Genomic DNA, 12,346 nt, shown 5'->3' with positions numbered 1-12,346 from the left:
ATATAAGCGATATCATATGATATTTGTCTTTCTGTGTCTGATTTATGTCACTCAGTATGACAATCTCTAGGTCCATCCATGTTGCTGCAAATGGCATTATTTTGTTCGTTTTTATTCCATTGTATATATGTACCACATTTTCTTTATCCATTCCTCTGTTGATCCATAGTTTTCTGTCTCAAAAAGAGGTGTCTTTAATCTTCCAATCTGTAGTGGTCTTTTTAAAAATTTTTTAAATTAAAAAATTTTTAATTTTCTATATTTTTGGCCATGCCGGGCGGCATGTGGGGTCTTAGTTCCCCAACCAGGGATCGAACCCATCCCCCTGCATTGGAAGTATGGAGTCCTAACCACTGGACTACCAGGGAAGTCCCCAGTCTGTAGTTTTCCAAGTGGCAACCAAGCACGCAGGCCATTGGCAACAGTCCAAGAGTTAGTAAAAATATAACAGATTCATCAGTGGCAGTATTGGCCGGAGCTGTGAGAATAACCTTGAGTTCTGCCCACTGAGTAGAGTGACTATGCCCTTTTTTGGTCCTTAGCTCTTACTGAGGTTGAAAGCCACAGCAGACCAGTGAAGACCACTGGGTTTCAGGTTAGTGAACCAGGCCCAGTGGCTCTACGTGGTGAAATCATTATTCATAGAGACTTGCAGCTCAAAGGGGTCATGAGGGTTGAGGGGCCCCAAAGGTACTAGCATTCTCTCCACGTGGCTTCTCTTGATCATAAGTGCCTGAACATTCATAAGACAGGTATGGAAAGCATCAATATCAATTGACACATCCAGCAGTGGAAGCCACAGAAATAATAGATTGTTAACTTTCCTTCTCCACTTTGAACAAACCCTGCCCAAACGCCACCAGCTGATTCCTGACGTCTCTTCTTGCTGCACACTCAGTAGGGTGACGACTTTGGCACCCATAGCCAATGAAGCCGTAGTGGTTTCAGTCTCCACCCCCCTGAAGTTCCACAACATACTGGGACAGATACTTGTGGCCTGTGATCCCCCTTGGGGACAAGGAGATCTTGTCCCATACCTAGTCCTGCTTAGAACAGTTGAGGTTGGGGTATGGGGGGAGGGAAACGTCAAGGCTGCAGAGGCAGGAGTGGCTCCGTACCCAGTGAATAAGAAGCATTTTCTTTCATTACCGCCACCATCTTTTTCAGATTTGGGGACCCTCGATTCAACAGCCCACCACCCCACCTTTGCTTTTCAGTTAGGGGTGTGGGGCTCGTAGTTTTGGTTGACTTGGGCTGGCAGCAGAGACTTTCATAAAGCAGGCTACTTTTTTTTTTTTTTTTTTTTTGCGGTATGCGGGCCTCTCGCTGTTTTGGCCTCTCCCGTTGCGGAGCACAGGCTCCGGACGCGCAGGCTCAGCGGCCATGGCTCACGGGCCCAGCCGCTCCGCAGCATGTGGGATCCTCCCGGACCGGGGCACAAAGCCGTGTCCCCTGCATCGGCAGGCGGACTCCCAACCACTGCGCCACCAGGGAAGCCCCATATAATATATTTTAAATTCTCATTCTTTTTCAACATGAGGGTTAGGAACATTCTCCAGGCCTATGGGTCTGGCTGCAGGAATTTATCTAGAATTCACTGGGTCAGTTTCTTATTCTCAAGGGGATTGCCTTCACCAGCGTTGTGAATCCAACCCTGGGCCTAGGAGCTGATTGTTGTTGAGTCATTTATGTTTTCCCTTGGGAGTTTAACTATCTCGGGGAAATCTCTCTGAGAGGGCCAAAGCTCCCTTATAGCAGCTGGCACCCACTTTGAAAACACTGGGACCTTTCCCTGTCATCTCGGATGGATCTAAGTTTGGCTTGACGGGCTGCAGTAGGGCTGAGTGGTAAGACGCCCAGCTCTGGCCATTCTTCCTTAACAAGCATTATGTGCTCCGGCCCGTCACCCTGCAAGTGAATCAGCCGGGTTCTGCCCAGAGTCTTTCTAAATTTCCCTCCTTTCACGCTCAGCGTAGGTGCTTCTGTCTTTAACTGTTGTCTGAAAGGGGTGGAAACTTCCCCTCCTCCCGCTTCCAGGATGAATCTGAGTGAATCCTGTTGTCCACGCGGAGCGTTAACATCCAGGGGCAGCTGCCTTTGAATCCACTCTCTGTGCTTGGCCTGCAGCCACTTCCCTAATTTCTTCTTTTCACCAGGCAATGTAGTGTAGGACAATCACTGCCCAGTTGACTTTTCAATTTTTTCCCACACCGCGCGGCATGTGGGATCTTAGTTCCCTGACCAGGGATTGAACCCAGGCCCTCATGAGTGAAAGTGTGGAGTCCTAACCACTGGACCACCAGGGAAGTCCCTGACTGCCTAGTTGGAACACCAACTTTGAAAGCATTGAAAATTGCAGAAAGCTGTCAAAAGTACACAACATTGGTCAAATGAAATGTCAAGCATGAATCATGCTTAGGCCTTCTCAACCCGAGTGTAAACAACATGATTTAATGAGAAAGATACTGGGCTTCCCTGGTGGCGTAGTGGTTGAGAGTCCGCCTGCCGATGTAGGGGACACGGCTTTGTGCCCCGGTCCGGGAGGATCCCACATGCCGCGGAGCGGCTGGGCCCGTGAGCCATGGCCACTGAGCCTGTGCGTCCGGAGCCTGTGCTCCGCGACGGGAGAGGCCAAAACAGCGAGAGGCCCGCATACCGCAAAAAAAATAAATAAAATAAAAATAAAATAATGAGAAAGATATTAAAATGCACAAAGGCTGTGAGCCACACTCCACTCCAACCAGGGTTGAAATTACCGGGCACATATCAGATGGACACGATGGGGACCAATCTCGCTTAGTATCTGACTCTCCTTATGTGAAAAATAGGACCGATTCTTTGAATTTATGTGATAGAGCTCTTTCTTTTTTTCTTAAAGGAAATAACAGATGTTGCCCACTCTGCTCGTGAAGACAAAGCTCACGTCATCTTTTTTTGCTTCATGTCTAACAGAAGGGAGATGGGGCCATAGATAAAGCTGAGCTTCGGGAAGCGTGTGACCAGGCCAGTTTGCACATAGATGAGAAGCTCCTGGACCAGCTGTTTGAATACTGTGATGTGGATAACGATGGGCTGATTAACTACCTTGAATTTGCAAATTTTCTTAACTGGAAAGATAAAACCCCCCTTAAGGAGTATGAAGAGAGGGTCATTATTAAAGGTATTTAATTTCTGAAGGCTTGCTAAATTCTTAAATGGACTTTAGTATTTTCTTTTTCTTAGGAGTTTGACTCTTGTCAACTTTAATATTATATATTTAAAGATATGCACATATACATATATTTGTTTTTATTTTTATGCATAGAATATCTGTGGAAGGTTAGGAAAGAATTTGATAACATTTATTATTTCCGGGGAGGGGACACTGGTTGCTGAGGGTCAAAGCGGCAGCAAGACTCACTTTTCAGTCTATGTTTTTGTATCTTTTACGTTTGGAACCGTGTATTACTCATTCAAAAGAAAACAGTTACAAGCAAAACAATTTACACAGAAGCCCAAAATATGAAAGAGAGTTCCTCAGAAAGCTGTTTGAAAACCATTTTCTCAGAGAAATTAGCTCCCCTCCCCCAGGAAAAGTCAATTGTAAAATAGAATTTGATCTGTTAAATTTTTTAAGAAAAGGAAAAACATAATCTTTACTTTTATTCAAATATCTTCATGTTTACACATTATCTTCCTGCATCACTAACCATATATAGATATACATATATACATATGTGTGTGTGCATATGGAAATTTTTTTTATAAGCTTGTTCTTTGTTTTTAAAATTAATTAATTAATTTTATTTTTGGCTGTGTTGGGTCTTTGTTGCTGCATGTGGGCTTTCTCTAGTTGCAGTGAGCAAGGGCTACTCTTCGTAGCGGTGCACAGGCTTCTTATTGCGGTGGCTTCTCTTGTTGTGGAGCACAGACTCTAGGCGCACAGGCTTCAGTAGTTGTGGCACGCAGGCTCAGTAGTTGTGGCTCGCGGGCTCTAGAGTGCAGGCTCAGTAGTTGTGGCGCACGGGCTTAGTTGCTCTGCGGCATGTGGGATCTTCCCAGACCAGGGCTCGAACCTGTGTCCCCTGCATTGGCAGGCGTATTCTTAACCACTGTGCCACCAGGGAAGTCCATGTATGGAAATATTTTAAAATAGCTAAAATCACGGTGACTGTACCATTTTTATTTGGCTAAAAACAAAAAAACTTAGCTCTCAAATTTCTATGGAATGAAGAGATACTTTTATGGTTTCTGTAAACTTCATTTTCAGTTCCCTTAAGCTGAGGTATTATGAATTACTAAGCCATTTCCTCACTTTTTAAAACTTAGGTTATTTCCAGATATTTTCTTTTTTTTTTTTTTTTGCTGTACGCGGGCCTCTCACTATTGTGGCCTCTCCCATTGCGGAGCACAGGCTCCGGACGCGCAGGCTCAGCGGCCATGGCTCAGCGGCCATGGCTCACGGGCCCAGCCGCTCCGCGGCATGTGGGATCTTCCCGGACCGGGGCATGAACCCGTGTCCCCTGCATCGGCAGGCGGACTCTCAACCACTGCGCCACCAGGGAAGCCCATATTTCCAGATATTTTAAAAGTAATATGGGTGACGCTATAATGATTATCATCTCTCAGAAAGCTTTCTGTTTCTATTTCATTTCTTATGAATGTTATTTTTGTCCCAGAAGTAACTCTCTCTTTCATTTTGCTTTTTTAAATGATTGTACCAATTTGCAATTTTATCAGTCACGTTGGTGAGAAGGTTTTACTCCAATCTTGCTACCATTGAGTGTTATTTCAAACATTCTTGTGATTTAGTTGTTATATAATGATACCTCATTTGCTTTAATTTTCAAGTCTTGATTCTTACAGATGATTAACTTTTGAAAGATTGTCTACATGCTTATCTCCTCTTGGAATATCTCTCCTCTAAAACGTGAAGATACTCCTGTTTTCACTTTTATTCCTGCAAAGCCAGTACCACATTTGGGGCTTTATTGACCACGGGAGCCCTTACCAGTTTCTGGGATGGCTTTTCTCTGCTGTCCACTAGGAAAGCAGGAGGATCTTCTCTACCTAATGAAGCTTTTTATAGAAAACAACTCTACCCTAGTTCTCTCAGAAATAAATAGAGGGTGACAGAGTATTTTCCTTCTTGGAACAACTCATGAAGCAGTGGGGGAAACAAAAGCCTGCTTTCAAACCAGGTGGTTCTTCTAATTGTTCCTGGTTGGGGGGTCCTGACTTGAGCGCCATTTTCAACGGAGTTCTTGAGGTTTTCCTCTTCTTCTAAGACAGTGGCTGGTGGGTCAGTCAGAAGGGACTCGGGAATGTATTGCCAGGAATTTTCTTATATCAAGTTCCATCTTACTGTTGACGGCTGGAGAAAAGGGGGTGCTTCATTTAAGGCAGGGGTTTTCAAGCAGTTTTCTGAGAAACTATTTTTCGTACTTGGTCCAGATTTCTGCCTTTTGCGCCCACCCACTCGGGGGTGCAGGGACTGGGTCCAGAGGGTCTGGAACACTGGGCCCGACGCTTTCACTGCAGCGATTGGCAGGGGCTGAGTCGGGGGGTGCAGACTTTAGATGGGTCTGTCTTTTCTGGTTTGCCACCCCGATCGGGCACTGGGGCACTCTTCGCCGGTGTAACCGGTGCGGGGCCTTCCCCAGCACCTTGAGTTCCTCCAGCGCTGGAGAGACCACAGCGCAGCCTAGTGCTAGCTGTGTACTTAGCAGCTCCATGAAAAAGCTGTGTCAGGAATTTCCTCCTCAACTTCAGAACTGACTCAGCAAAGCAAATCTGCAAAAGAGAACAGAATCTTACAGGGTTTTCTCTTATACACTGATTGGAAGGGAGTTATTTATAGAATCGGTTCCTGCGCTCACAGCGAGCTCTCGTCGCCTCTCCAAATGTCACAGTGCATGGGGGCTCCCTCCCTACCGCGATCAGGTATGTGTGGAATTTACAGCTCCAAATATTTCTTCTCCTGTCCCTCCCCAGGGCATAGTCTTAGGAACAACTCTGGTAATCCTGTAGTTCAAGTCAAATATGAAAATAGGCTCTAATTTTAAAAAAGAGGAAAGAAAAAAAAAGTTCTCCGTTTTCATTTGGTGTTTCAGATTTAAAGCTTTATTCTAGCATAAAATGAGTGCAGTGGTGAGCAGAAACATTAGACCTTGTTCAGATTTCCTGGTGTATGACCTGGGACTGAACTTGTGCTTCCACAGTGGCTACTGGTGTCAGTGGAGGGTCTACACCAGCTCAGCCTCTGTTTCCACCAGCAAGAAGAGACTAAATGGGAAAACTCATCTTGTTACAGGGTGAGCACCAGGTAGTAACTTTGTCCTGTACTTTTTTTTCCCCCTTTCCGTCTTTGCTTGAAGGTGGAAAACCAGATTGTGCAAACCCTGCTGAGGCTAATGTAGAAGAATCTGAACCAGCTCTCCTGATAAAGCCTGAAGATGTTGTCTTGAAAGAGCCAGGGAGCTCAGAAAAGACTCTGCGGACACTTCTGAGGCCAAGCGATGAAGTTTCTAATCACTACAAGACCACTTCTTCCGAGATCAGTGCAGTCGTAGGCGCTGTTCCTTCTACTTGTGAGTATGTCACATTATTTGCTGAGTGTTAAAAGGATCAACAAACACAGAAGGGGAGTGTCCTTTGTCTGTCCTTGCATTGTCCCCCAGCCTCTATTAGACTCTAACTTTCTCAAAGCCCAGGACCTTTCATTCAGTTCTGTATTCTAAGCAACCAGGAAGGCTCGATAAATGTAGGCTGAATTGAACTAGTGTTCATGGTGACCCAAGTAAAATGACTCTCTCTGTATCAATGAAACTGAAACCATCATAGCTCAGAACCCGGAAGGTTAGACCTCGTGGTAATTCAGACTTCACCAAGTGCTAGGAGACTTTTGAACCACGTGATTCTTAGCTACAAACAGATTTGCCTTCAAATATTTGATGAGCTCTTACAGAACGGTTCCTTACATCTTTATTCCCCGTCTGTTAGTCTGCTAGGGCTATCATAACAAATACCACAAACTGAATGGCTAAACAGCAGAAATTGATCATCTCGTGATGGCTGCAAGTCCGAGGTCAAGGTGTTGGCAGGGTGGCGTCCTTCTGAGTGCCGTGAGGGAAAATCTGCTCCAGGTCCTATCCTGGATTCTGGGGGTTTGCCGGCAGTCTTTGGTGCTACTCAGCTTCTGCTGCACCAGCCTGATCTCTGCCTTCGTCTTCATCTGATGTTCTCCCGTGTGAGCATCTGTGTCCCAATGTCCCCTTTTTATAAGGACTCCAGTCATATTGGACCAAGGGTCCACCCTTCTCCCGTATAACCTCATCTTAATTAATTATTCCTGCAATGACCCTCTTTCCAAATAAGGTCACCTCCTGAGGTACTAAGGGTTAGGACTTTAACATAAAAGTCTGGGGAGGGTACAGTTCAACCCATAACTGCCCAGATCTCAATATCAAGCATGATGAATTTAGACGACTCTTTTATATTGGTCAAGATCCTTTTTTTGGACTAAGGCCATGATTAAGGATTTACATGTTTTTCTCAACTGGATTTCATAGACATGCTTTACATTCCGTTGTGATGAGAGCTTGCTACTTGCTTTGGAATAGTGTTGCCCAATAGAAATACAATTGGTGTTGTATGTATTTTTTTTTGTTTTAATTTATTATTTATTTTTGGCTGCGTTGGGGCTTCCTTGCTGCGTGCAGCCCTTCTCTAGTTGCGGCGAGCGGGGGCTACTCTTCGTTGGGGTGTGCGGGCTTCTCATTGCGGTGGCTTCTCTTGTTGCGGAGCACGGGCTCTAGGCGTGTGGGCTTCAGAAGTTGTGCCTCGCGGGCTCTAGAGCGCAGGCTCAGTAGTTGTGGCGCACGGGCTTAGTTGCTCCGTGGCATGCGGAATCTTCCCAGACCAGGGCTCGAACCTGTGTCCTCTGCATTGGCAGGTGGATTCTTAACCGCTCCGCCACCAGGGAAGTCCTGGTGTCATCTGTATTTAAAAAATTTTAGTAGCCACATTAAGAAGAAGAAACAGGTGAAATTAACTTTAATAGTGCATTGGGAATTCCCTGGCAGTCCAGTGGTTAGGGCTTGGTGCTTTCACTGCCGAGGCCCAGGTTCAATCCCTGGTCAGGGAACTAAGTTCCTGAATGCTGCGTGGCACAGACAAAATAAAAAAACAATTTTTTTAATAGTATATATATATATTTTATATACAATATGTATCTCCAAAGTACTATCATCTCAACAAGGAATCAATATAAAATGATTAATTAAATGTCTCACATTCTTGTTTTGGGTACTACATCTTTGAAATTGTGTATTTTACACTCAGCACAGCTCAGTTTGGACCAGCCACATTTCCAGTGCTCAGTAGGCACATGGTTGGTGGCGGCTGTATTTAGAATGTCTGTTTTCCTCCCCCCTCCATGTCCTAGGTTATCCCACCTACGGTGTTCCAACCATTCGGTCCGATATTCCCGCCCCCCGAATTCGCCGTATCAGTGACAGAACCAATTATGGTGAAGAGGGAAATGCCTATTCATTGCTGTATCCTACCATCTTTGGCCAGAAAGGATTGTTTGAAAGAGACTTCTTCAAGACCAGATCCAAAAAAGAGGTACAACATGTGATTTCAAAAGGGTTGAAAGAAAGGCCAACGACACACAATGGTGGAAATGTTTATTTGCTTGAGCGTTTATATTACAAAAGTCATCAGGAGCACCCCGTTCCCCCCCCCCCATTAGGATTCTTGAGGATAATGTTCAATTTGGTTGTGATATTTGGTACAATTCTTGAAGTAGAATTTACTCTAATAAGAAGCATTACACTCACGTCATATATTCACTGTGACCTATGTATAAAAAGAAAACTGTTTTCCTAAGATATTCAACACTATTCTTCGTTGAGTAAAAGCAAAGTGGCTCAATCCCTTCCTTGTGTAAGTACCCTTGTGGTCGTGGGTCTCCAAAACCAAAGAGTAAGTGTGAGGAGGGCCACTCTGCCATCCTTATGAGCTGCTATCTCAGACTATCTACAACAAGCACTGATTTAAAATGTTCTGTCCTGTTGCCACGTGTCAGCCCATTGTATCTTGTTTTTTCGCTTGGTAAACGTGGTCTTCATGGCCCAGGTGATTTTCTTCCTAGGTTTGTTATAAAGCAGGTGCAACCGGCTAGGCCAGAATAGCCATTGGGTTTCTGAGGGCCGAGGAGTAAGGGCAAGTCTTGGTCAGAGCAGCCAGCCTGTCTAGATCTGTCATTGTGGAAAGCAGGCTGTGATCAAGGGAGCAATTGCTTCTTTGAGCTTTCAAATCCAGAGCTAGAAATGATGTGAACAGACGTGTGATGCTTTCTGGGACTTCACATGCAGGGTTGATGGCTTGCAAACTTGCAAACTTAGTAACAGATTCATTCCAATGATTCATTCCCACTGAGGTGGGGGGAGAGGAGGGGAGAAACTCAGAGGAAGATGCCTCCTGGCTGGTCCCAAAGAAGGAACCCAGGATCCACCACAGAAGGTTAGAGAAGAGACATTCGCAGACTGTGTGTTCTCTTCCCTCAGTCACTCTAAAGGGCCTATGAAATAGGGCTTCAGGGCCACCAAAAGAAAGAAAAATCTCCTGCTTGTTTCCTGATGCCTAAAATTCTTTTAACTAGGAAGTCATCCTTTATCTCACAATTCTAGGTAGGAAGTAAGAACCCAGAGGCCTGCACATATACTATTCCAACTAAATGACATTCTAGAAGAGGCAAAACAATGGAGAAAGTAGAAAGACCGATGGTTGCCAGAGGGTTGGAGAGAAAAAGGGACGGATGAATAGGTGTAGCACAGAGGATCTTTAGGGCCGTGAAACTATTTTGTATGATACCATAATGGTGGATACGTGTTATTATACATTTGTCAAAACCCATAGATTATGCAACACAGAGAGTGAACCCTCATGTGAACGATGGACTTTGGTTAACAATAATGTATCAATATTGGCTCATCAACTGTCACAAATATACCGCACTAATGCAAGATGTTACTAACAGGGGAAAAGAGGGGGCAAGTGATAGAGCATACGGGAACTCTAGATAATTTCTGCTCGATTTTTCTAGAAACCTAAAAATGCTCTAAAAAATAAAGTCTATTAAAAAAAAAAAAAAGAACCCAGAGACCTGGTTGGAGTAATAACGTCACCTTGAGAATAGATGGGTTTCCGTAAAAGTGTTAGCTAATCAATACACGAGGATGGAAAGCTGAAGGAGGGTAGGAATGTCTCCCGAAGAGTTGGGAAGGAAGCAGGGGAGAAGGGCTGGGATGCCCAAGAACACACCTCAGGGCTTCGCTCTGAAGGGACATATTTTTTTTTGGCTGCGCCACATGGCATGCGGGATCTTAGTTCCCTGACCAGGGATCGAACCCTAACCCCCTACAGTGGAAGCGTGGAGTCTTAACCACTGGACCGCCAGGGAGGTCCCCGCAGGGACTTTCTTTACCTGTCACCGGGTGGAGGAAAATAGCAACTATGCGCGGGTGCTTTGAGGCGCTTCTGCTGTGTAAGTGCTGCCGCTGACAGCACTGCTCTCCTGAATTTCAAGTGTATTTGATTATATTGTTAATTTCCCACAAGGCGCATCATACCTAGGGGACCTTTTAATTGTTAAGATTTAGCTTAATAGAGGTATTCTGCAGGTCTTCTATTTCTTTGGCTTTCCTATTCACGGTCTAACCTTTCTTTCCATTTCCCTCTTTGCTTCCCTCCTGTATGCTTCATAGTAAATGTTTTCCCTCTTTTAAATTTAGTTTCATTTTTTTTTTCAAATCTTTTCTTCCCTCTACTCATTCTAATATTTCTTCTCACTACTGGTTCTTATCTTTCCTTTCTTATATTTTCCCTGGGACATATAAAGCATGTTTCCCCCCTCCCTTTATCTCTTTTACTAATTATCACTGCAGAGAGATGATTAATAACCAAAGTTTGCTGGTTTTCAATATGCTCAGATTTTAGTCCGCTCACTCGCTCGCGCGTGCACTATCTCCCCGACATTTGCACACCCCCAGCTATAATTAAAGTTTACAACAGGCCAGTTAGAGACACTCCATAAATGTTCTTTATCTTTTGGCCACGTGGCTCGTGGGATCTTAGTTGCCTGACCAGGGATCGAACGTGTGCCCCCTGCAGTGGAAGCGCACTGGACCGCCAGGGAAGTCCCATAAATATTCTTATTTTAAAGAAGAGAAACTAATATGCAAGGGGTCTAGATAACATACATAAGAGGTGACTGGGACGGAAATCAAATCCAGCAAGTCTTCTATCTTTAACTCGTTTACCCTTTCTGCTTGAATCTGGCCACCTCCCTTTAAAATAAACAGAAACACTTGGAGTTGAAAGTAATTTTATATATTGGCTAGTAGAGTTGAACACGCTCATATTCACTCATACTAGCAAAATGATTCCTGAGCTGAAAGTCCTGGAATTTTAATATTGGCTTATTATACGTAATAAGCCCTCCTCCCCCACCACACACACACATCCTCACATCTTTTTTGGGGATAAATGTCCATAGTCTTAGATATTATAAAGATATTTTTAAAAATACAAACTGAAAAACACATAAATATTAGCCTGACTTTGAAAGTTTTTTTTCCCCCTAGATTGCAGAGATACTATGTAACATTGGTGTCAAGCTTTCCGAGGATGAATTTGAAAATGTATGGAATCTTGCATCAAAAAAACATCACGGAGGACAAGTTTGTGTTGAGACTATCAGAACTGTTCTGAGTGAGTTACAGTACGCAGACTGGACCAAGTGCAAAGCAGCCATGTGATCTTTGTGGCGTTCATTCATTTACACCAAAGAATTGTTAAATCCGTGTTCATCTAAAATGTTCAGTCCATTCTGGTTTTAGATATTATAATTCAGCAATCACTGTGGTAGGGCTTATATGCCTGGATGCGTTGCTAATAAATTAGATCTTGGACTTTAAACTTTATTTTCTTGTTTCCTATAAAGCACCAAAGAATTTGCCGAGCACTTGGAGTTAACCTTTAAGCTCACCAAAGGCATGGCCCAGAATGATGCTGGAAGTTTGTCATGTTTAGTATGCTTAAGAATGCTATGCATTTGAGTGGGTGGCCTGATATTCAAAGTCTGGTTTGTGATACCAGGGTCACAAAATTTTGACTTCAACATTTTGTTATTTTTCTCTTTAGGTGTCACTGTGACACAACTGAAGCTTAATGGGCTTTTAAGTCTCTGTCAGCATCTGAGGAAAACAGACTTAATTACAAGGAGCAGAATTTCGGGAATAAAAACTCGAGTTCCAACAACTACACGATGTCTGGTGGCTTTTCACATCCTTTTATGGCC

The 12,346-nt window shown here is 44.1% G+C and overlaps 1 protein-coding gene across 1 annotated transcript in view; it reads left to right on the top strand.

Moving 5' to 3' along the window:
* EFHB (EF-hand domain family member B) overlaps window positions 1–11,905 on the top strand; it is a 48,977-nt gene extending 37,072 nt beyond the window's left edge. Inside the window, exons 10-13 of the mRNA XM_060010109.1 lie at window positions 2,953–3,160; window positions 6,357–6,569; window positions 8,426–8,607; window positions 11,631–11,905. Of these exons, the coding sequence (XP_059866092.1) occupies window positions 2,953–3,160; window positions 6,357–6,569; window positions 8,426–8,607; window positions 11,631–11,804 (777 nt within the window). The 3' untranslated portion in view covers window positions 11,805–11,905. The remainder of the gene's footprint in view (window positions 1–2,952; window positions 3,161–6,356; window positions 6,570–8,425; window positions 8,608–11,630) is intronic.
* Window positions 11,906–12,346: the final 441 nt, after the last annotated feature.

This window comes from Delphinus delphis, chromosome 4, assembly GCF_949987515.2.
Source record: "Delphinus delphis chromosome 4, mDelDel1.2, whole genome shotgun sequence".
Taxonomy (NCBI): Eukaryota; Metazoa; Chordata; class Mammalia; order Artiodactyla; family Delphinidae; genus Delphinus; species Delphinus delphis.
Note: the sequence above shows the minus strand (reverse complement) of the source record. Positions and strands in the feature narration are given on the sequence as shown.